The sequence below is a fragment of the Eubalaena glacialis genome, chromosome 1 (genome assembly GCF_028564815.1).
Source record: "Eubalaena glacialis isolate mEubGla1 chromosome 1, mEubGla1.1.hap2.+ XY, whole genome shotgun sequence".
Lineage (NCBI taxonomy): Eukaryota > Metazoa > Chordata > Mammalia > Artiodactyla > Balaenidae > Eubalaena > Eubalaena glacialis.
Window position 1 is genome coordinate 79488714 of NC_083716.1, and position 24466 is coordinate 79513179.

At 39.5% G+C, this 24466-nt stretch overlaps 1 protein-coding gene across 3 annotated transcripts in view; it reads left to right on the forward strand.

Annotated features, from left to right (window-relative positions):
* SLC16A9 (solute carrier family 16 member 9) overlaps positions 1 to 24466 on the forward strand; it is a 72261-nt gene that overhangs the window by 26777 nt on the left and 21018 nt on the right. For 2 of the 3 annotated variants that reach the window (XM_061198090.1, XM_061198098.1), the window contains exons 2-3: positions 9105 to 9337; positions 23484 to 23627. In XM_061198090.1, coding sequence (XP_061054073.1) covers positions 9142 to 9337; positions 23484 to 23627 — 340 coding nt within the window. In that variant the 5' untranslated portion in view covers positions 9105 to 9141. The remainder of the gene's footprint in view (positions 1 to 9104; positions 9338 to 23483; positions 23628 to 24466) is intronic. The other variant, XM_061198108.1, reaches the window with a different exon arrangement.

Consider the following 24466-nt stretch of genomic DNA (forward strand, 5'->3'; position numbering starts at 1 on the left):
TCCAATTTGGATTCTTTTTATTTCTTTTTCTTCTCTGATTGCTGTGGCTAGGACTTCCAAAACTATGCTGAATAAAAGTGGTAAGAGCGGGCATCCTTGTCTTGTTTCTGATCTTAGAGGAAATGCTTTCAGCTTTTCACCATTGAGTATGATTTTAGCTGTGGATTTGTCATGTATGGCCTTTATTATGTTGAGGTATATTCCCTCTGTACTCGCTTTATGGAGAGTTTTTATCATAAAATGGATGTTGAATTTTATCGAAAGCTTTTTCTGCATATACTGAGATGATCATATTGTTTTTAATTCTTGTATTTTTTAATGCAGTGTACCACTTTAATTGATTTGCAGATATTGAAAAATCTTTGCATCCCTGGGATAAATCCCACTTAATCATGGTGTATGATCCTTTTAATGTATTGTTGGATTGGGTTTGCAAGTATTTTGTTGAGGATTTTTGCATCTATGTTCATCAGTGATAGTGGCCTGTAATTTTCTGTTTTTGTGATGTTTTTGTCTGGTTTTGGTATCAGGGTGATGCCGGCCTCATAGAATGAGTTCTGAAGTGTTCCTTCCTCTGCAGTTTTTTGGAATAGTTTCAGAAGGATAGGTGTTAACTCTTCTTTAAATGTTTGGTAGAATTCACCTATGAAGCCATTTGGTCCTGGACTTTGGTTTGCTGGGAGTTTTTAAATTACTGCTTCAATTTTAGTATATGTGCTGCTGAAGTGAGCACTAAATTACTGCTTCAGTTTCATTACTGGTAATTGGTCTGTTCATATTTTCTGTTTCTTCCTGGTCCAGTCTTGGGAGATTGTACCTTTCTAAGAATTTGTCATTTCTTCTAGGTTGTCCATTTTATTGGCATAGAGTTGTTCATAGTAGTCTCTTATGATCCTTTGTATTTCTGTGGTGTTGGTTGTAACTTCTCCTTTTTGTTTCTAATTTCGTTGATTTGAGCACTCGCCCTCTTTTGCTTGATGAGTCTGGCTAAAGGTTTATCAATTTTGTTTACTTAATTTTTTATTTTATTTTATTTTTCCTTGGCCATGCCACGTGGCATGCGGGATCTTAGTTCCCCATCCAGGGATCGATCCCATGCCCCCTTCAGTGGAAGGGTGGAATGCTAACCACTGGATCACCAGGGAATTCCCATCATTATATATATATTTGTTTTTGTTTTTTATTTTTTCAAAGAACCACATTTTAGTATCATTTTATGATCTTTTCTATTGTTTTTTAAATGTCTATTTCATTTGTCTCTGCTCTGATCTTTATGATTTCTTTCCTTCCACTAACTTTGGGTTTTGTTTGTTCTTATTTCTTCAGTTCCTTTAGGTATAAGGTTAGGTTGTTTATTTGTAATTTTTCTTGTTTCCTGAGGTAAGCTTGTATTGCTATAAACTTCCCTCTTAAAACTGCTTTTGCTGTGTCATAGGTTTTGGATCATCGCGTTTTTGTTTTCATTTGTCTCTAGGTATTTTTAAATTTCCTCTTTGATTTCTTCAGTGATCCATTAGCTGTTTAGTACCCTGTTGTTTAGCCAACATATGTTTACATTTTTTGCAGTTTTTTTCTCGTAGTTGATTTCTAGCCTCAAAGTGTTGTGGTTGGAAAAGATGCTTTATATGATTTCAGTTTTCGTAAATTTACCAAGAATTGTTTTGTGGCCTAACATGTGATTTATCTTGGAGAATGTTCCATGTGCACTTGAAAAGAATGTATATTCTAATGCTTTCAGATGGAATGCTCTCTCTCTATATGAATTAAGTCCATTTGGTCTAAAGTGTTATTTAAGGCTTGTGTTTTCTTACTGATTTTCTGTCTGGATGATCTGTCCATTGGTGTAAGTGGGGTGTTAAAATCCCCTAGTATTGTGTCATGGTTGATTTCTCCTTTTATGTCTGTTAACATTTGCCTTATATATTGAGGTGCTCGTATGTTGGGTGCATACATATTTACCCTTTAAGACTAGCTGGTAGGCCTGGCCCAGGCTCTTATCAAATTACTGCTTTTTCCCTGGATCCCAGTGCCTGTGAGATTCTGTGTTCACCCTTTAAGGGTGAAGTCTTTATTTCTGCTAGTCCTGTGGGGCTGCCAAAATTAAACCCTGCTGGCCTTCAAAGCCAAATGCTCTGGGGGCTCATCTTCCCAGTGCAGAACCCTCGGGCTAGGGAGCCCGATGTGGGGCTCAGAACCTCACTCCCATGGGAGAGCCTCTGCAGTATAGTCATTCTCCAGTTTGTGGGTCACCCACCTGGAGGTATGGGATTTGATTACATCACAAGTCTGCCCCTCCTACCTGTGTCATTGTGGTTCTTTCTTTATGTCTTTAGTTGTAGTGATGCTGAAAGCTCGACCTCTGTGCACCAGTGTCAGATCGAATCTCAGAGACAGGGTTTTGGGTGAAGTAGGAAAGAATCGCTTTATTGCTTTGCCAGGGAAAAGGGGACACAGTGGCGTCCCACCCTCGAAAACTGTGTGTCCCAACCCAGGGAGATTTGGTGAGGAGTTTTATAGCAATGGTTCAAGGGTGGGGTTGCTGATAAGACTAGGATGTGTACAGGGCCTGCACTCCTTTAATCTGGTCTCAGGTAATCTTTTAATGAGCTTCTCTGGTTCCTTTAATCTGGTCCCAGGTGGTCTCTGGAATGAAGAATGCTGACATCTTCCATTTGTTGGGGGTTTTAGTTCTATAAATTGCTCAAAGATATTGTTACGTGTATCCCTTCAGGCTGAACCAGGACCCTGCCCCAAGGCTGCACTGTTGTTTCTTGGCTGCTCCTCCTTCGTCCCTGCATCCCCTCCCTTCCTCCTGATTAGCAACAGTTTGAATCTGCCCTTTGGGGCTCAGGGAAGGTCATGGAGGTCATTCCCTACAAGGAATGGGAGACAGAAAGGGTCCGTGCCCAGGAGCCCCACAGGGTCCTGCTCGGTTTCAGTAGAAGATCTTTTCTGATAGGTTCCAGTCATTTTCATCGACAGCTGTTCTGCAGATAGTTGTGATATTGGTGTGCTCATGAGAGGAGGTGAGCTCAGGGTCTTCCTACTCTGTCATCTTGGCTGCTCTCCAGAATACATTTAATTTTTAAGTTAAAGATAAGAAATACACTTAAATTATAAGTTAAAGTTAATTTTGTGATATCCTGTCAGACTCTGTCATGTGACAAAACTACCCCTAAATTACAGTGCTGTTCAAATTGTCTTTCAAAATGGCTTCTAATTTTGAGTTTTATAAGATGTCTTATCATGCAGAGTCTGAATTTGTTAACACAGGTTAAAAGATTCCAAATTCTCAAAGGATGTACTAGAATATACTACAATGCATGTGTTTCCTAGAAGCATATTTTTATACAGTCATATGAATATGTTCCCAAACCTTTGAATATACTCATGTAATAAAACAACATGTTCTGGTACTTATTGATCTTGCTATTTTTTAGGGAAAAAACACACCACTTAGATAATATAAATGGGTTATTATTAGTGCCAGGGTTTATTATAAAAAGTGTAAAAAGAATCCTATCTTGGGGCTATAAACACAGGCTTCTTGAGACACTTTCCTGTTAAGTTTCAGTGGAGAGTGCCATCTTTCTAATCTAATTTTCCTCTGGGAGCCTTGTAAGGTCTGCCCTCTTCACTTTACACGAAACCTATTAAGCCTTTTCCTGATTCCACACCCATATTAATCTTGATCCTCTTGTCTGAGCCCCCCTTTCATGAGTCTCTACGTTATTCTTTAGAACGAACCTGCTTTGTGAGGGCTTCCACTCCTGCTCCTGCCTTGATTGCCTTCATTCCCTCTGACTCCTAAAGGTTTACTATCTACCCACCTCTGTGGCACTTAACTATACACTCTCTTGTGAGCGTATCTTACCTTCCTAATGGGGTTATAAGCTCCTAGATGGCAAGGGCGATGCCTTATATTCCTTCTGATTTCCTTTGGTATCGAGTGCAATATAATTTAAATTGAAAGTGATCAAAAAGCTTTTTGAATGAAGATCCCATTTTTATAACACTGCATTTCTGTAAATATTAGGATAAGTGGGCTTAGTGGAAATTTCAGTTAATGTAGACTTTTTATGTACAAGAATGCCAGGGAAGGCATTTTATCATATTGGATCATAAGTTGTCAAGAAGGAGGATTAATAAGATGAAATTTTCAGAAAAAAAGGTATGGCATATCTATATTTCCTATATTTTGTGGTCATAGACTGTGCTCCTAAGCTTAACCTTTTGCCCAAATAGGATCAAGCAGGGTATGGATGGTTAAAATAATCAACTTGAAATTACTGCATACTCACGACATGTTTATTCTGTTGCACTTAAAAGAAACAAATACCAGCTAACTTAACAAAATAATTTACTATGTTGGCTCATAGAATGAAATGGAAGGCTGGAGAAACCAGGCTTGGGTCTCCCTAGGGAGCGAAGGTAGTAGGATCTGACAGAGGGTTTCTTTAATACACTACCACTGGGATCAGTAAACTCCAAATATTTTTCTTTTATTAGAGGATTTCACTTGAGATGCAGGATCCTGGGAGAGAAGTCCTACTGGCCTTGCTTGGATCAGGTTCTACTCTATAGGTCAAGATCAAGGAACCTTGATTAATAGTCCCACCAACCATCTACCCATGAGGAAGATCCAGGTTCTCCAAAGGAAATTGAGTACCATTACAGCAGGAGGAAAGGCTAGTCTATTTGTGAAATCACCTTACAGAGCATAGAATATCAGAGAAATAGCAGGTGAGCGACATCTAAGGAATAGCGGAAAGTACAGGAGAAAGGTGTTGCCCTGACAGAAAACAAGAAATCACTAAATGGTATTTTTCACCATGTTCTCTTCAGGCTACAAGTATCTCAAACTATGTGACAATTAAAGGTCAGAAGCTCTTAGACAACTCTTTATAAAAACTCGTCTTTCTAGTCTAGGTTGATATATGTGGAAGCTTTGTATTTCAAAGGTTTGCTCTCCCAAATATTTACTGTGAGAAGAATTTCTCTGGCTCTTGTCATATGTGTTGAAATGTCACCCAAGGTAAGGCAAAGCAAAACAAGGCAAGGCAAAGGTACTTGGTGTATAAAGGCATTTCTGTCTACTTCAGTTTGCAAACTGGCAAAGGAGATACTCCTCACCGTTTCACTGCCTTCCCCCTGCCCTCCAGAAAAGACTGGCTTTACTTATGATTGTGGTGCTTTGCCTTTGTAAATGTGTACTTTTCCTGGAGTGCTGTAATTTGAAGATTTAAATGAAGGACAGTGTCTTATGCATTTGTTTTTATACAGCCTTTTAGTCTCATTAGGTGTTTGGCTATTGCTATCATATATTATCTAGTTTAGGAAATTAAGGCTATCTTTTCTTTAAAAGGTATTCTAAACAGGAATTTCAGAGTACTACATTGTCATTAGGAGGAACAGAATTTTATTATTTACTTTTACAATAGAGTAGGTACTGGAGAGAGTAAACTTCTGATGAAGGGGCATATCTGAACACTTCAAAGGGTTTCGATATTTGGAAGTTTGGAGTATTCCGTCTGCTAACACAATCATGTGGTCTGGGAGACCAGATTTTAGACTCCACAGTTTTGTGCACAAATTGTAATATCTTTCAGTTTTCAGTTATGAAATATTGAAAGTTAATTTGTACAAAATCCTGTGGCAGGTGGTGACGTGATTTTTGCCCAGGGCTTTGAATGTCAAAATGGAGAAATTCACTGAGGCTCAGGTAAATTGATGGGTGTAACTATGACTCTCTTAAGGTAGCCAGATGCCTCACCATCTAATTAGGGATATGCATGAATGGATGAATGATGTTCCTACTCTCTTTACCTATTACCTGATGAAACTGCAGCCAAGGGGATGGTTTGGCAAAATCTGTGGGCAAAGAAGACTGTTGAACCTGACTGTAAACCTGGCATGGTGAAGACAGACAGGAGGTGAAGATTAAGTGGGAGGCCCTGTTGGGGGCAGGAAGTTCAGGCCTTGGGCCTCCAAATCCGTTGCCATGTAAACTGTTTCAGAACTTATAAAGAATGAATGTTTTCAAATTCTTTTAAAATATCATTTTGATACCAAAACCTAGTCAAAATTAAAAACAAAAAGAGACAAATCTCACTTATGAATTTAACCCTCCCCCAAATAGACTGACATAATCAAAGTAGAGCATGAACCAGGGAAGATTTAGTCTACTAATTCAAGGATGGTTCCATAGTAGAAAATACAGATTTTGTTACATTAAAAATTAAAAGGAGAAAATCATAATTATCTCCCTATGCACTGGAAATGCATTTGAGAAAAGTGTAATAAACATTCTTTATAATAATACTCAAAAGTAGAAACTTTTTTTCTTAACTTTGTGAAATATATCTATCTCAGCCTCAGAAGCAGCACCATGACACTTGAAGGCTTTCCCATTGAATTTAGGAACTAGACAACGATGTGTACTCTTATTATTTAACATTATTCTAGATGCTTGTCCCACGCAAAGGCAAAAGAAGGAACTTAGATAGATGCATAAAAATCCAAAGTTAGGGGGTAAAACTACCACTCTTTGTAGATGGTTATATAACCGTATTGTATTATAGATTGTATGTATCCAAGAGAATCATCCAAAAATCTACTTCAAACAAGAGATTTTATAGTAAGGTAGTGGAGTCCAAAATTAACATACAGATATTAATAGCTTTTACGCATACAAACAGAAGACAAATCAAAGAAATGAGCCCAATTATAATATTAGCAAAAAGGATAAGATATATAAAAATAAAATAAAAAGAATTGTTGGGGAAAATTGTAAACACTAAGAACACAAAAGTAGACTTGAACAAATGGAAAGATATGAAATGGAAGATAGAAAGATTCAACATCATAAAAGGAGTATTTTTCCTTAAATCAATGTATAATGTAACTCAGTCCTAATGAAAACACCATCAGATTTCTTTTACAAGCAGACAAACTGATTCTGAAGTTCATATAAAAAAGTAAACAAACAAGAGGAACCAAGAAAATATTGAAAAGGTGTGCAATGATGGAGAGAGAGGGAAGGAACTATTTCCACTGGAACTTAAAATATATTAAAAAGACTTAGGGAATTCCCTGGTGGTCCAGTGGTTAGGACTCTGACGAGGGCGCGGCTTCAATCTCTGCTCGGGGAGCTGGGACCCCACAAGCCTCATGGCGTGGCCAGAAAAAAGAAAGACTTAGTAGTTAAACAAATGTGGTATGGTGAGTGAATAGACAGATCAGTGGAACAGAAAGAAAAATCCAGAAACACCCATATAGTCCCAAGAATTAGATATGAATTACAAATGGCTTTTCACCTATGAAACGACACACATCATTCAGAGAATGCTGAGAAAGGCAAATTAAAACTATAATGAAATACTGTTTTAAAGCAAACAAATTGGCAAAAATCCAGAAGTTTCACCACACACCCAAAGTTGCTGGGGATCATATAAATCGGTTTAATCCTTTGAAGTCAATTTGCTAATGCTAATTACAGCTACAAATGTATATTTGTAATTGACTCAGCAATTCCTGACAGGTATGTAGAAAGATAAATGTGTATGTAAGGTTATTCACTGCAGCATTGTTTTTCATTGGAAGCCATGGGGACTGGTTAAAGAATTAAGAATTACTGGAACACAATGTAGCAGAAAGAAAGGAATGAGGAAGGTTACTATGTCTGCATTGCAAGGTATTTGTCAAGTGAAAAAAAGCAAGACACACACCAATGTATATAATATGCTATATTTTTGTGTTAAACATTAGAGGAAATCTGTATATGAGTTAGCTTATATACTCATAAATTAATTCTGGAAGGATGTAAAAGAAACAAGAAGCGTTGGTTACTGGTGGAGAGAATGGAAGTTAGGTGGGAACTAGGTAGATGGAGACTGTATATTTGTTGTCATTTTTTTCATTTTTGAACCATGTGAATGTTTTGCCTATTCAATAAGGAAAACAAACAAACAAGTATACAGCCATATGTGTGTATTTAAGAAAGAAGACTAAGGATGCTCCCTATGTGTTGATAGGGAAGCATTCCCAAGGATGTTAAGTGAATAAAACAAGGCATGGAATAGAATGTATGATATCCACTTTTTGTTGAAAAAGGAAATCTAAGACTATTTGCTTGGTTTTGCTTGCATATTCATAAAGAAACTCTGGAAGGATACTCGAGTGTGAACATTGTGATGTGCTGCCTCCAGACCCCCTTAGGAATGAAAGATTTCTTGCTGAAGCAGCTGAAGGGCTGCTGACAGATGGCCTTCAGGGGACAAACCCCATGGGTAATGATTGCCTCTTTTGAAGAGAGTCACCTCACCTGAGGCCATGCCCCCTTCTGGGGTGGCCTGCAATCAGTGAATTAGCAACATGGGGGTGTGAAGGGCCAGCTTCCCACCCCCAACTCAGGGCAACTCTGAAGGGTCAGCCAGCTTTAGAAATCCCCTTCCTTAAGCTGCATGGCAATTTACCTTCTGCTGCTGTCTGGTCTCTTCCATAGAAAGAGAACACTTTCAGTAAACCTCCTCTTGCTAAGTAAGAGTGTTTCCTGGGGAACTCAGCGTGCGACAGGAAACCAAAAACAGTGATTTCCTGTGGTTGGGTTAGGGTGGGAACCTGGTGAATGGGGGCAAGTTTGGGAAGAAGACTTTACACTCTATGCCTTTTTTAAAAAGTTGAAGTATAGTTGATTTACAATGTCGTGTGAGTTTCAGGTGTACAGCACAGTGATTCCGAGTCTTTTCCCTTCTAGGTTATTACAAAAATATTGAATAGAGTTCCCTGTGCTATACAGTAGGTCCCCGTTGGTTATCTATTTTATATATTGTAGTGTGTATATGTTAATCCCAAACTCTGAATTTATCCTTTTTATAATATAAAAAACATCTTTTTGGAAACATGTGGATGTATTACTTATTCAAATCAGAAATCAAAATTTTAAAGTTAACTTGGTATATCGATGATGTTTTGTCCTTTTCCTCTTATATTTTTAGAGAACTTTTTTTATGTTTCAATTTGGGAGGAGATATTTTTAATCTAAAATACCATGCCTTGCCACACTCTAAATATGCTTTTCTTTTTTTCTTTTTGTTTTTGCTTAGGACCTACAGAGAAACACCGCCTTGATCTCACATTACAATGGAATTTAAGAAGCCACCTGACGGTGGCTGGGGCTGGGTGATTGTACTGGCCTCCCTCTTTACTCAGTTTTTGTGTTACGGATCTCCGCTAGCTGTTGGAGTCTTGTACATAGAATGGCTGGACGCCTTTGGTGAAGGGAAGGGAAAAACAGCCTGGGTCGGATCCCTTGCAAGTGGAGTTGGCTTGCTTGCAAGTAAGTTGAGAAACTTGTGCTTCTCCTCACTCATTAATCATTTAATTACATTTTCTGCATCATTCACATTGTGTAAGACATAGGAGGCTATTTTCTTTTTTTAAAGTATAGCACCTACTTTGCTGCCTTCACTGAGATCATAAACTACCCTTTCACTGTCATAAATCTTTGTGACAATTCAGGAATTCCATCAGAGATTCAGTTGTCCATTCATTCATTCCTTTATATATTTATTTGCTGCTGTGTGCCAGGCAGTGTGCTAGATGCTGGATATGAAAGGATGAATGGCAAACACATCATTTCTGCCTTTAAGAGGCTCAGTCTAGTGAGACACACATGTTTCCACAAATAAGAAAGATGCAGGGGTATGAGGGCAGTGATCCAGGTATGTCCGATGAATGCTGGTGACCAAAGGACCAAATATTTTTCAGCAGTCCCGGGAACAGTTCCTCTATGATTCATAATTACTCCTCTCTGATTCGAATACACCGTGATCAGATTGCATGTCCTACATTTGTGTCACCTTCTTAAGAAAAATTTGACATGACGAAGAGTAGTCCCTTCTCACGATGATAATGACATTAAGAATTTAAATATAGTGTTATGTATAAGATGTATGTGATGCATTTTGTGTGACCTTCATAAAATGTCTCCAAAAGTAATATTCTTTTTAATTAATTTAATTTATTTGTTTATTTTTGGCTGCATTGGGTCTTCGTTGCTGCGCACGGGCTTTCTCTAGTTGTGGTGAGCAGGGGCTACTCTTTGTTGCGGTGCGAGGGCTTCTCATTGCGGTGGCTTCTCTTGTTGTGGCTCACGGGCTCTAGAGCACAGGCTCAGTAGTTGTGGCTTGCGGGCTCTAGAGCGCAGGCTCAGTAGTTGTGGCGCACGGGCTTAGTTGCCCCGTGGCATGTGGGATCTTCCCGGACCAGGGATCGAACCCGTGTCCCCTGCATTGGCAGGCGGATTCTTAACCACTGTGCCAGCAGGGAAGCCCCAAAAGTAATATTCTTGATAAACATTTATCAAGTATGATATAATAGTGATTCTTAACATCTTTAGAGAGCACAGTAGAGCGGCTTTTTTTTTAAGGACTAAAATCATATGCACTTCAATTTCTGGAGTCATAGTTTGAACTCTGCAGTAGTATTTAGTGATCATCAGTCTAACTTACATGGAACTAGTTAAGAACAGACATGCTATATACACACTACTATATATAAAATAGATAACTAATAAGTACCTACTGTATAGCACAGGGAACTCTGTCAATACTCTGTAATGGCCTATATGGGAATAGAATCTAAAAAAGAGTGGATATATGAATATGTATAACTGATTCACTTTGTTGTACAGCAGAAACTAACACAACATTGTAAATCAACTATATACCCCCATAAAAATTTTAAAAAAAGAACAGATATGCTAAGACGTAGCCCTGGAGTCTCATCCTGAGCTATGACCTTTACATGATTCATTGAGCAAATCACAATCTGTATTCTTATGGGGAAAATAAGGACAGTGAATGTGGTGATTTATAAGGTATTTTTCAGCTCTAAAATGATTTACAAAGAAAATGCATTGACCATTTCTTCTTTTTAAATCTGTTATCTTTCCTGATCACTAAAGGGGACTTCTTAAAACAAAACAAAACAAAAACAGTTGCTTCCAATTGATGAATTACTTTGTTAAATTAAAAACAAGACTTGAAAAACAATGCTGGATCATCTGGCCATGTCAGATAAGAGAACTAAACGTAACTAAACAAATGAAAATAACACTGTCATTATAAGCGTCAGAAAAGCAGGAAACATTTGCCAAGATTTGTTTGAAAGAGATTTTCAGAATGTGGATTGTTTGTAAAGCTGTCAAAGTACAAGTGGATGATGATTGATATGTTTGAGAATATAATTTTTAGAAAATGATCTGGTGAGAAGAGAATTTTTCAATGTTCTCCAATTAGTCATCATTTCTTTTTTGGCTGTGTCGGGTCTTAGTTGCGGCATGCGGGATCTTTGTTGAGGCATGCAGGATCTTTCACTGTAGTGCGGGCTCTTCGTTGTGGCGCGCGGGCTTCTCTCTAGTTGTGGTGGCAGGTTTTCTCTCTCTAGTTGTAGTGGGCAGGCTCCAGGGTGCGTGGGCTCTCTAGTTGTGGCGTGCAGGTTCCAGAGTGCGTGGGCTCGGTAGTTTGCGGCACGCAGGCTCTCTCATTGAGGCGCAAGAGCTCAGTAGTTGCGGTGTGCGGGCTTAGTTGCCCCGTGGCATGTGGGATCTTAGTTCCCCAAGCAGGGATCGAACCCCGAGTCCCCTGCATTGGAAGGCAGATTCTTTACCACTGGACCACCAGGGAAGTCCCAATTAGTCATCCTTTCTATTAGCAAATACAAAGTTAAACAGAGATCCAATTACCTTGCCTTCCGGCAAGGGTCAAAGGGTAATTGAAATGCTATCTCCGTCAGCACATACTTGGAGAACAAAGCTCTTTTTCAGGAAGTCTGTCCAGGTAAGACTTGAGGGTTTGAGGTGTTCAGGGAAGCTGAGATCTTCTTAGGGATGGATGGGGTGTTGGTGGCCAGAGCTGATGCTGAGACTCTGAAAACTGAACTGCAGCTCTCCACGTTCTGCAAGTTCCTAAGTGGATGGACCAGTCTGTCTCAGGGGCCACAAGCAGCCCCTTTTACTTGTAGGCGGGACCAGCTACATAATTTGCAATACCACGTGCAAAATGAAAATGCAGTGCCTCCAGTTAAAAAAGTTAAGAATTTCAAGACAGCAGCAGCAGGGCAGCAGACCAAGTGCATGGCCCTTCTCAGAGCTGAGTCCTGTGCAGCTGCATCGGTTGCGTGCCCACGAGGCCAACCCCGCTTGATGGGCTGGAGAGAGAGAGAGCATCCCACCAAACGTCCAGGGAGGGAATGAACAGGTACTGGGGGAGTGTTGGGCTGAAGTCAGAGCTAATCTGAGTCCTGGCTGTACCACCCTGTAGCTGAGGGACCTTGTGCAAGTAACTTATCTTCAGTGTCTTCAGCTAGATGAGAAGACACTTGAAGCAGCTAATCAAAGCTTTTGTAGATACACATAGAATACGGAGACCAAAGGGTTCCAGAATGAGGAAGCAGTGAGAAAAAAATGATGACTGGAGAGCTAAGACTTATGGGTGTGTGTTTGTGTGTGTTTGTGCACATGCCTGTGTGCACTTTAGTTAGTGGCCACTGAGTATCTGTGTTGTTGGTTTCCCTTGGCTCTTCATAGCATAAATTAAGGGACAAATCCTGAAAGCTATGTAATGCAGTATTAGCAAGAGGGGTCTAGTGGTGTTTGAGCCACATTCATCATCTACTTTGTTGACAACTTTCTTCTACACAAAAACAAACGGATCGGTACTACCTTGGAAATAGGAAAAGTACATCTCATCGTGATTGTCAGTGATTCTTAACCAGGGAGATAATCAGAATCATCTGTAGAAAGATTTCAGCATATAAATGCTTGGATTTGACCCTCAGACATTCTAATTCAGTCAGTCTATAGTGGGGCCCACATACGTGAATCTTTTTCAAGCCCCCAAAGTGATTTTCAGTTGGGAGCTACCACTGGCTTAAGCCCTCTCCACTTAGATTGCAGTCTTGCACTTCTTGATGATTCTCAAATGTATATTGGTGTTGACATATTTATAAAAGGAACTCTTGTAGGTTTCTGCTTGAATGTGTCACTGTGTATGCCATGTTAAACCATGACAAATTGTGTCCAGTGGCCCCAATTCTGGGGTAAAAACACATAAACGGACATCTTTGCATCCTTTTTGATAAAAATTAATTTAATTTATATATATGTGTGTGTATATATTTACATAAATACATCTTTGATAGTTGCTCTTAAATTCAGGAGTATATATGAATTACTTGAGCTTGTCTAAAAAGCCAATTTCTTACTCATCAGTGCTGTGAGGTGGGGATGGAGGGTGGTCCCAGGAATCTTCTTTTTAACTAGTTCCCCAGATGATTCTGATGCAGCAAGCCATATCATAGCTGAGAAACATGAGTTGTTTTCTTTACCCAGTTTTATCCAGAGAAGGCCTGGTAGGTGTCATCCTTGACTAGTTCTGTGATCCAACCTCTGGAGATTTATAATTAAGCAAGCACAGCAGAAGTACATTTGCTAAGAAACATACAAATTCTACTTTTCATGTACTTGTCCCTTTAGTTCAAAAAGTGCCCCTTGTGTGCCTGACTCAATACCAGCCACCTTCACTTACTTGATCTTGGTTGATCCTCATAACAACACACTGAAATAGGCATTATTGTCCTTAAGGTTTAGTGTCTTGCCCAAGATGAACACATTGTCTAAGAGGAATATTAGAAAAAAAAAAAGGAGAGAAAGATTGATACCCAAGCATTGGTTTTTCTAACCTGTTAAGTCTGTTTCTTCATCTTTAAATTGGAGATAATAAAAGTACCTACCTGGGACTTCCCTGGTGGTCCAGTGGTTAAGACTCCAGGCTTCCACTGCAGAGGGCGTAGGTTCAATCCTTGGTTGGGGAACTAAGATTCCGCATGCTGCGCGGCACGGCCAAAAAAATAAACAAATAAAAAATAAAAGTAACTACCTTATATGATTGCCATGTAGAATACTTGAGATGGTGCTTGGCATATGGTAGGTACTCAACAAATATTAGTTATTAAAGAACAACAATCCCCCACAAATAAAATTACTCTCCCAGGCAGTCCCAACCAAACTGTGGAATCTGCAAAAGAAAGGGACCCTTCAGCCTGAAAGACAAAGACATTTCTAGGGGGATGGGCAGGAGGGAGAGCTGTCAAGATTGTACCTAAGCATCTGGAATTTAAAGGCCCACCCATTGTCTTTAACAAACCCAGATTTAGACAGTAGCTAAGAATAACGAAAAGACATGCAATTCTTAACTTTACACTCTTTATAATCTTAATTCTTTCTCTTTGAAACTTGAGTAATTGAGAAAATACTAAGAAGTAGACCTCTCATCTGAATTGTTTTTCCAGATGATCCTTAGGATGAATAAAGCTGACTATCAAGGATTCGGCCTCGCTGGGTTATACACCGTCATTACACACACTCAGAAAGTCTTTTCTCCTGTGTGTTAGGGAGGCCCAGACATCATCTCTGCTCTAAGGGATTTAGAGTCTCAGGGAAGAGACAGGAAAAAAGGGTGGTAATGCCTTGAGACTTCACCACAAATACCAAGAATAGCAAGAACAAGGCAGTCTCTGGAGTTTTATAGAGATAGGCTGTGAAGTGGGCCAGAAGGGAGGGTGGGCTGGGCCAGATGCATGGGCAAGGAGAGGGCAGTCCACACAGAGTCCCCGTGTGCAAAACCCTGGCATCGCGCTGCAGGTGATGCAGTCTGGTAGAGTAAATTTGGCTGGAGAAGGAGTGATGTGTTAGGAGGTGTGATAGTAGGTGACCACTTGGCTAGGGCTGCATTCCACTGTTAGGCAAACACTCATGGAGGTATCGCTGTGAAGGTATCTTATAGATGTGCTCCAAGTCCATAATCAATTGACTTGAAGTAATAAGCGAGATTATCTTAAATAATCTAAGTGGATCTGATTCAATTCGTTGAAAGAGTAGAAATGAGCTTTTCCAGAAGAAGAAATTCAGCCTACGGCTATGGCTTCATCCTGTGGGAGAGAGTTCCAATCTGTCCTTCCTGACGCCTGGTCCTGTGGATGCTGTCCTTGCCTAGCCAGGTCCCAAAACCACATAAACCAGTTCCTTGCAATAAATCTCTCAATGTAAGTCTTCTTCTGGTTCAGTTTCTCTGGTCGAAACCTGAAGGATTCAGAAGGAATGGAAGGTAACTGAACTAAAGGGCGATCATGGCCTTATATTGTTTTAAGTTGGGAGAAAGCACTCTTTGGTTGGGTGTTATTCTTCACATTCAAAAAGAAGGGTGGGGCCATTTTTCTGACCACAGAGTTGCTGATACAGCAGGGAGATCTTTTGTTCTGTAGTTTTGTACTCCAAATAGATTTAACAGTCCCCTCCCTCTCTCTTTTTTTTGTCTTTAATTCCTCCAAAGACCTTCAGATCCCTAATGAGTCAGTACATCTATCTCCAGGTTAATATAATGAGTCATTATAGCCAACAGGCTTGCTGCATGAGTTGTGAGTGTTGGCAGAGCTGGGTTTCAGCATATCTGTACAGTTTTGCCCCCTCTTAACTCCTTGCGTAGGACTGAATTCCTGCCTCCTACAAGGATTCTGTTACATTGGCCCGTTCCCAGTGTGCTAGGCAGGTCTAGGGTTTGGTGAGAATCTTGGCAGGTTTTGCTGACTTGAAGAAGGCAAATGTACATGATACACCAAAGCAACCGATAAGCAAGGTGATCAGTATACTGGAGAGCAAGGATTTGAGTGGGTGTGTTTCCGTAGTGCCTTTCTCTTCCTCAGGAAGATGAACTTAAAATTCCTGGTCTCAGGGACTTCCCTGGCGGTCCAGTGGTTAAGACTACGCCTTCCAGTGTGGGGCACGGGTTCCCTCCCTGGTTGGGGAACTAAGGTCCCACATGCTGCGGGGTGTGGCCAAAAATTTTAAAAAAAAAAAAGGGGGGGGAGTAAGAAGTGAGAAACCTGCCAGTTTGTTGGGCTCCCCACCTTGTAAGTAGAGGGATAGGACTCGTGGGCCTAATCAATCTGCTCTCTTAGGAAATCCTTGCAGCGCTACAAGCACACAGCCTGGTTACTGCTGTAATTTATTTCTCATTGTACCGTCAGCCTACTTACGACAGTAGGCCTGGCCATCCTACCACTCTGGGGACTCTCTGAAACTTTCTGGGAGAGAGAAGTTCATGGAAGTTGATTTCTCTCCCAAAGGGAATAATTTCTTTTCCAAAGCAGTCTTATAAAAATTACAAATTGGAGAACCACATTATGGTTCTCTTCTCTCCATTTAGAGTGTATTTTCATCTCTTTTGTCAATACTTCACAGCCCAGTTCAAGGCTCAGTTCTTTGGCCCATAGTGATCTCCCTTTTCTGAAATCCCCAAACACATGACCTGAACCTTTCTTTTGGTGCTTATTGCCCATGGCCTTAAGTTTTGATATGTGTTTGTTTTGCCTTTTGGTCTAGGTCAGAAATTTTGCGTCTTCTGCTCTGTGTCCTTATCTACCATGATATGAGACTCCAGTGCTGTGTGGTCCAGTACAGTAAGCAGTAGCCACATGTGGCTGTTGGGCACTTGAAATGTGGCTAGTTCAAGATGAGATGTGCTATAAGTGTAACAAATACACAATGAATTTCAAAGACTTAGTACAAAACAAAGGAGTGTAAAATATCTCTTTAATCATGTTGAAATGTTGAAATGATGATGTTTTCGATGTATTTGGTTGGATAAAATATATTAGTGAAATCAGTTTTACCTCTTCTTATTTATCTAATGTAGCTAGTAGAAAGTTTAAAATTCCATGTGTGGCTCCTTATCTTTCTATTTTGCAGCAGTGCTGCTCTAACGGATGCTTGGTAAATAGTGAAGGAATGGTAATGGTCAAATATTTACTCTTTTGTTTGATTAATGCAGACCGAAATTTATGTTACTAGCAAACTTTTAAAGATGTGTATTCTTCCTCCACGTTAATTTTAATAGCCAGCAAAAAATTTAACTCCATTTCTTCCCACATTACCCTGAAGGGCTAAAGGAAACAATTTCATCCCTTAACATGTACATCATTCTGACTTCCTTAGAACAACTCATCCTTCTCATTTTCTTTCTTTTTTTTTAAATTAATTTTTATTGGGGTAGAGTTGATTTTCAGTGTTGTGTTAGTTTCTGCTGTACAGCAAAGTGAATCCGTTATACATATGCATATGCATATATCCACTCTTTTTTAGATTCTTTTCCCATATAGGTCATTACAGAGTACTGAGTAGAGTTCCCTGTGCTATTCAGTAGGTTCTTATTAGTTATCTATTTTATATATAGTAGTGTGTATATGTCAATCCCAATCTCCCAATTTATCCCTCCCCTCCTTTCCCCTTTGGTAACCATAAGTTTGTTTTCTACATCTGTGACTCTATTTCTCTTTTGTAAATAAGTTCATTTGTACCATTTTTTAGATTCCACAAAAAGCAATATCATATGATATTTGTCTTTGTCTGACTTACTTCACTTAGTATGATAATCTCTAGGTCCATCCATGTCACTGCAAATGGCATTATTTTGTTCTTTTTTATGGCTGAGTAATATTCCATTGTATATATGTACCACATCTTCTCATCCTTCTCATTTTCTAATTCACCCTTGATCATAACAAAACGCTTTTCCCGCAAGAGTTTTCATTTTCATTTCCTTCATTTAATTCCCCTCATTGGCTGAGAATGATATCAATCAGTCTGATTTGCAGATGACCATTAACAAATGATTTTATGTTTTTGTTTCATTTTGTATTTAAGAGGTTGTAGGGCTTGAAAGCCCGACCGCATCCTCCTTTCGTTCCTCATTCATCACTTTGGTTTATAGCAACAGTCCCTGACATTTTTGGCACTAGGGACCGGTTTCGTGGAAGACAATTTTTCCATGGGGTTGGAGGATGGTTCAGGCAGTAATGCAAGCGATGGGGAGCGATGGGGAGCGGCAGATGGTGCTCCGCTCGCTCACCCACTGCTCACCTCCTGCTGTGCGGCCCGGTTCCTAACAGGCCTCAGGACCAGTACTGGTCTGAGCCCCAGGGGTTGGGGACCCTTGGTTTATAGAGTTACTCCCTAATATATAGGTTCTTACCTTTTTTGAGGGAACGTGTCAGCATTGTGCCAAAGATGTTGCCAGGCTACTATGCAGGAGAGTGGAATATCTTTTAAGAGCCCTGCATACGTCTTAGCGCCCCACCTGCCACCTGCCATCCTCAGACCAGTCTTCTGTTCTGACTGCTAGCTCTGCTACTTAGCATTTTCAGTTCATCCAACCAATCAAGATTAATCACCCAGACAGAAGGTAGTAATAGTAATAATGGCCCCTAAACCCCAATACACATACAACCGTGAGTTCAAGAAAACTTTTTATGAAAGACAAAATGAATATAAAGGCAGTGATATGTAGTGTGTGTGTGTGCGTGTCTGTGTGTGTGTGTGTGTGTGTGTAACTATCTTCTTACTGGCTTCCATTTTACTCTGAAATTGTATCCTTCTCACTATTTCCTTATTAAAATATCCCTTCTTCCTCTTTAATGAAATGGCAGTGATAATAGATAGTTATTACATTTAAAAATGTCTTTACTTGTTAAAATAGGAAAATTGGCAACCCAGTGATGACGTCCCTCCCTCCCTTTTTTCTAAAATTTTATAGATTCCAAGGAGTGGAGTTACTGCTTCATATTACAAGTTAACTTTTGTTCCAAAGGTCCCTTCTGCAAAGTAAAAGACCTGAAGCCTCATAAGAAATCTCCCCTGAGAGTAGTCCTTTGATTTAATGAATCTGTTGAATTGAAACTAGGCCAGTGCTGAGGAGTAATCTATGGTTTATCATCTTGGAGAACTTGCCTGTTACTAGGAAGAGCTAAACACATAAATGTGTCAGTTTTGTCGATGTGACTTAGTGGTCACTTCCAGTTATACTTTGCCCTAATTGTTATTGATGAAACCTGGGGCTATTGTGGTTTAAATCTGTGTAAATCGAGTCTAGAAATACCCTGGTTCTGAGGGTGAGAATAAAATAGTTTGCTCTAAACTTTTAAACAGCAAAATGAGCATAAATGTCATGTTTTCATCTTCCGCAAATTCATAAAACTACTTAGGCTGTAAGATATTAACAAAAGTACATAGGTGTTTTTTTAACTGATATTTCTAGAAAAACATTAAGGTGCCAATGGAAATACATCTCAATTGGGAAGAATGCTGGGCTGACTTTGGCCTTAGCCCTGTCATTGATTAGCTGTGGATTCTTGGTCAAATCACATGATCCTTCTGAACTACAGTTTCATCATTTTTTAAATGAGGTCTTTGGACCCTTTCCAAGGCCCCATTCAGCTCTAAAATTCTTTGTCTTTAACCTCTGACATCAAGATTGTTTCCTCTAACTAAGCAGCAGGTGGTGGTGTGAAAGTAGAGAATTTTTTTTCTTCTAGTTTTGTTGAGATATAATTGACATACAGCGCTGTATAAGTTTAAGGTGTACAGCATAATGATTTGACTTACATCCATCATGAATTGATTACCACAATAAGTTTAGTGAACCTCCATCATTTCATATAGGTACAACATTAAAGCGATAGAAAAAAATATTTTTTTCCTTGTGATGAGAGCTCTCAGGATTGACCCTCTTAACAACTTTCATATATAACACACAACAGTGTTAATTATATTTATCATGTTGTACATTTCATCACAAGTACTTATTTATTTATTTTTTTCAATAAATTATTTATTTATTTATTTTGGGCTGTGTTGGGTCTTCGTTTCTGTGCGAGGGCTTTCTCTAGTTGCGGCGAGCGGGGGCCACTCTTCATCGTGGTGCGCGGGCCTCTCACTATCGCGGCCTCTCTTGTTGCGGAGCACAGGCTCCAGACGCGCAGGCTCAGTAGTTGTGGCTCACGGGCCCAGTTGCTCCGCGGCATGTGGGATCTTCCCAGACCAGGGCTCGAACCCGTGTCCCCTGCATTGGCAGGCGGATTCTCAACCACTGCACCACCAGGGAAACCCCCTTATTTATCTTATAACTGGAAATTTATACTTTTTGACCACTATCATCCAAGTCCCCCTCCCCCATCCCCTACCTCTGGTAACCACAAATTTGATCTCTTTTTCTATGAGCTTTTTTGTTGGCTTGTTTGTTTTTGAAGTATAACTGACTTACAACACTATATTAGTTCCAGTACACAACAGAGTGATTTGATATTTCTACACATCTTAAAATGATCACCACAATGAGTGTAATTACAGTATGTTACCATACTAAGATATTACATAATTATTGACTGTATTCCCCACACAGTACATTTCATACCTGTGACTCATTTATTTTGTAACTGGAAGTTCTAACCTCTTAATTTCCCTCATCTATTTCTCTCTCCCCCTACGCCCCTCCCCTCTGGCAACCACCTGTTTGTTCTTTGACTCTGTGTATCTATGACTCCGTTTCTGTTTAAATATGTTTTTTCATTTGTTTTGTTTTTTAGATTACACATATAAGTGAAATCATACAGTATTTGTCTTTCTCTGTCTGACTTATTTCACTTAGTATAATATTCTGTAGGTCCACCCATGCTGTCACAAATGACAAGATTTCATTCTTTTTTTATAGCTGAGTAATATTCCATTGTATATATATACCACATCCATTCATCTATTGATGGGCACTTAAGTTGGTTTCATATCCTGGCTATTGTATATAATGCTGCAGTGAACATAGGGATGCATATATCTTTTCGAATTAGTGTTTTTGTTTTCTTTGGATAAATACCCAGGAGTGGAATTGCTGGACTGTATGGTAGTTCTATTTTTAAGTTTTTGAGGAATCTCCATATTGTTTTCCATTGTGGCTGTACCAGTTTACCTTCCCACCAACAGTGCATGAGGGTTCCCTTTTATCCACATCCTTATCAACACTTGTTATTTGTTATCTTTTTGATAAAGGCCAGACAGGTGTGAGGTGAGAAGTTTTTTAAAACCAGTTTTCAATTTGCTGTTTTCATCTGTCAAAGAATTTCTGCTCATTTCTTCCTTAGGCTTAATTTTATTCAAAGAGTCATGTATTAGGCAAACATGATTTAAGAATTTATCACAAAATTGATGATAATATTATACATTTTATAAAATAGTGGTTTTGGTTGTACATGCTGTGAAAATTATTACCCTTCACCCCACCCCCATCTTCCCAAACTTTGAGTTTCCTTGTAGAGTTAACATGCATTAAGGAGCATAAATTTGAAGTCCTGCTTTGAGGATGAAACTTGAAACTTTTCAAGTATGCCAGTAACAATATCTATTTCAATTCCATGTGCCTGTTAAATTTGTAAACACTGACTGTCAATGTCAGTACAATTTGGTAAACAACATAGAAGGGTCATGACTTTATGATGTCAACATCCATTTATGAAATTTGACTCTTAAAATCATTTCTATTTTTGAAGTGTCTAAGTGTTTCTCATTGGGTATACACATAGCTCAACTGTCAGATAAGTTTGGTCTTTCAAATGGATTTTCCTCCTAAAACACTGGAGTAGAATATTACCCTCTGTCATGTAAATATATCAGTCTGCTCTTCCATACTGGCTCACACAAGAGGGCTTGAAATGACAGGGGCCAGTTAATGACCAGGGAGGAATGTGGGATGGCTCTAGGCATTGAAAGCTGGTGATATCTCAGTGTTCATAACCTGGTCTTAGATACGTGCTTAAGAGACTCTCTGTTATTCTAAGAATGGGCTTGGGATCATCAGATCCTGGCTCCACCACTTACTAACAGTGAGACTGTGGATGGATGACACTATCTCTCCATTTGAGGTTTCCTAAAATGTTTTAAGATATGTACAGAAAAGTGTGCATATCATGAGAGTATAGCTCAGTGAATTGTTTTTACAAACCAGACATACCCATGTAATGAGCACATTCACATCCAGAAACAGGACGTTAGCAGTACCTAGAATTGGGCTGTGTTCCCTTCTGGTTATAGCTTCCTACACCCTACCAAAGATCCACTATCCTGACTTCTGACTATAGATTAATTTTGTCTATTTTTGTACTTCTTATGATTGGAATTCCACAATGTGTACTTTTTCTTGTTGTGTCTTTCACTCCACATACATTTGTGAGATACAAGCGCATTACTGTGTGTAGCTGTAGATCATTCATTCTCATGGCCATATGATAGTCCATTGTATGAATACACCAGAATCTACTTATACCTTCTACTACTGAAGAACATCTGGATCTGTGGGTGATGGCTACTATGACTAGTTCTGCTATGACCATTTATGTCCATGACTTTTGGTGTAGGTGTACGTAGAAGTAGAACTTCTGAGTTATACAGCGCTGTGTTCCGCTTTAGGAGATCACGCTAGCAGTTTATGGGAGTTGTGATTGCTCCACATCCTTGCTAACACTTATTGTTGTCTGTCTTTTGCCGTTCTGGTGAGCATGCTTTTTAAAAATCGGGAATAATGATTTGTACCTTGAAAGGTTGTTGTGAACTCAATTAAGATGTTTCTCTTTGCTTTTAAATGTTGGGCTCTTTCTTCTAACCATGGCCATGGACAGCCCTTCTGAGCTTCAGTTTCTTTCCATGTAAATAAGACTGCTGGGCTGAGTAACCCTTCATGTCCTTTTATTTCTAATATGCTAAGCTCCGTAGTTGTAGATACTGTCAAGGTACTGTGCTAGTGAGAGAGAATTTCACTGTCACTTAAATCCCAGTACATGAGCAGTTGCCCACTTCCGCATAGAACTGGTCCAGGTAATGGTCCCTTTTACCTGTCAGTCAACAGTGCACTTCCTCCCCCAAATTCCAGGTTACATGTAGTGTGTAGGACGGTGATACTGACAAAGTCATGCCTGGGTGGGTAGGGTAGAGGCATTTGCCCCACCTGCCAAAATCTTCTCTAGGAAGGGAGTAACTACCCTCACTTCATCTCTTTATAAGGATGCTGTTGATAGCATTGAGTCAATCATTAAGTTTATTTTTATCATCAGTTATATGACTGGCCTTGTGCTGGATAGGAGCTCTGGGTAGAAAAGATGCATGGCAAGTACAGGAGACCAAAATCCTCAGAAGAGTGTGGCGGTTAAGGTGATGGACTCAACAGCCAGGTGGCCTGGGTTTTTACTTCTTAATTGTTACTCTGAGGGTGGCTGCTGCTTATTACTCTCATTGAAAATTTAATGAAGTCTGACTCCAGAGCCCCGATTTCTTAGCTACATGACCTTCCTCTTCTGAAACTTTAATCTCCTTATCAGAACAATGAGAATAACAAAAGCACCTACCTCCCAGGAATGCAGTGAGGTTATAATGAAGAGAGATTGTTTATGTGAAGTAGCAGGGTGTCCAACCCATCGTGAACACACAGCAGCTTATTATTGCTGTTGTTGTTTTACGATGGAAAGAATCATTTTAAATTTCGGACGGATGATAGGATGTGGAGAGGAGGTTACTATTAAATAAGTGAAGGTTTCATTTATGATTTTAGGTCCTGTGTGCAGCCTGTGTGTCTCATCTTTTGGAGCAAGAGCCGTGACAATCTTCAGTGGCTTCATGGTGGCAGGAGGCCTCATGTTGAGCAGTTTTGCCCCCAATATCTACTTTCTGTTTTTTTCCTATGGCATTGTTGTAGGTAAGAAACTTGGTCCCCGTGACGCTTTTCTGAGCTTTGAGAGTTAAATGTTTTACCCCTGTGACGTTTCTTATTCAGTTAATGTAAGGAGTGAAAATGCTCAGGAATAATTCACTTTCAGCAACCGCTTCACCAAAAATGGTTGCCTTAGTAAAACGTCCTCCCAGTGAATCAAAATACTTCAAAGGATAAATGTGTTTTAACAATGCCCATTTTGTTTTCTTGCAAGGCACGGGGAGGTTTTTTTTATTTCAGCACTTGTCTCTCTAGCACAAAAAAGGAAAAGAGGGAGAGAAGCATGCAACTTAGATGTCACTGACACCTGCCACTTCTCACTGATGTACGAAGTGGTCCCTTTCCTATTGGGCGGTGAAGCAGGGCTCTGTTGAACTGTTTTTGTTCTAAACATCCTTGCTGTTCCACAGCACCTGTCACCGGGGCCCCAATCACAAGGTGATAGCAGAAGTAAAAAGCAGATTTTAAAGCACATAATAATAATGATTATTTTGGTTAAAGATAAGGCATGAGTGAAGAAAACTGAGTGGTGGGGATGATTAATGATGATCTTGGTTACAGCAGAGGAAAGGGTACAGGGCTCAGGGCCTGAGAGCACTGGCAATTGTGGGGGGAATGCTTTTGTGATGTATTTTACTCATTGTATTCAATGTCAAGTATCACCAGACTCAGGATCCCTAGGAGCTGTTGGTGGGGAATTTTTAAAAGACTCCGACTTTCAAAGTTTCTTCTTAACGTCTGAAAGAACTGAATTTTTTTTTCTTTTGAATAATAAAAATTTATTTTGTAAATCAAATAATCACTTTCAAATGTATCCTCTATGT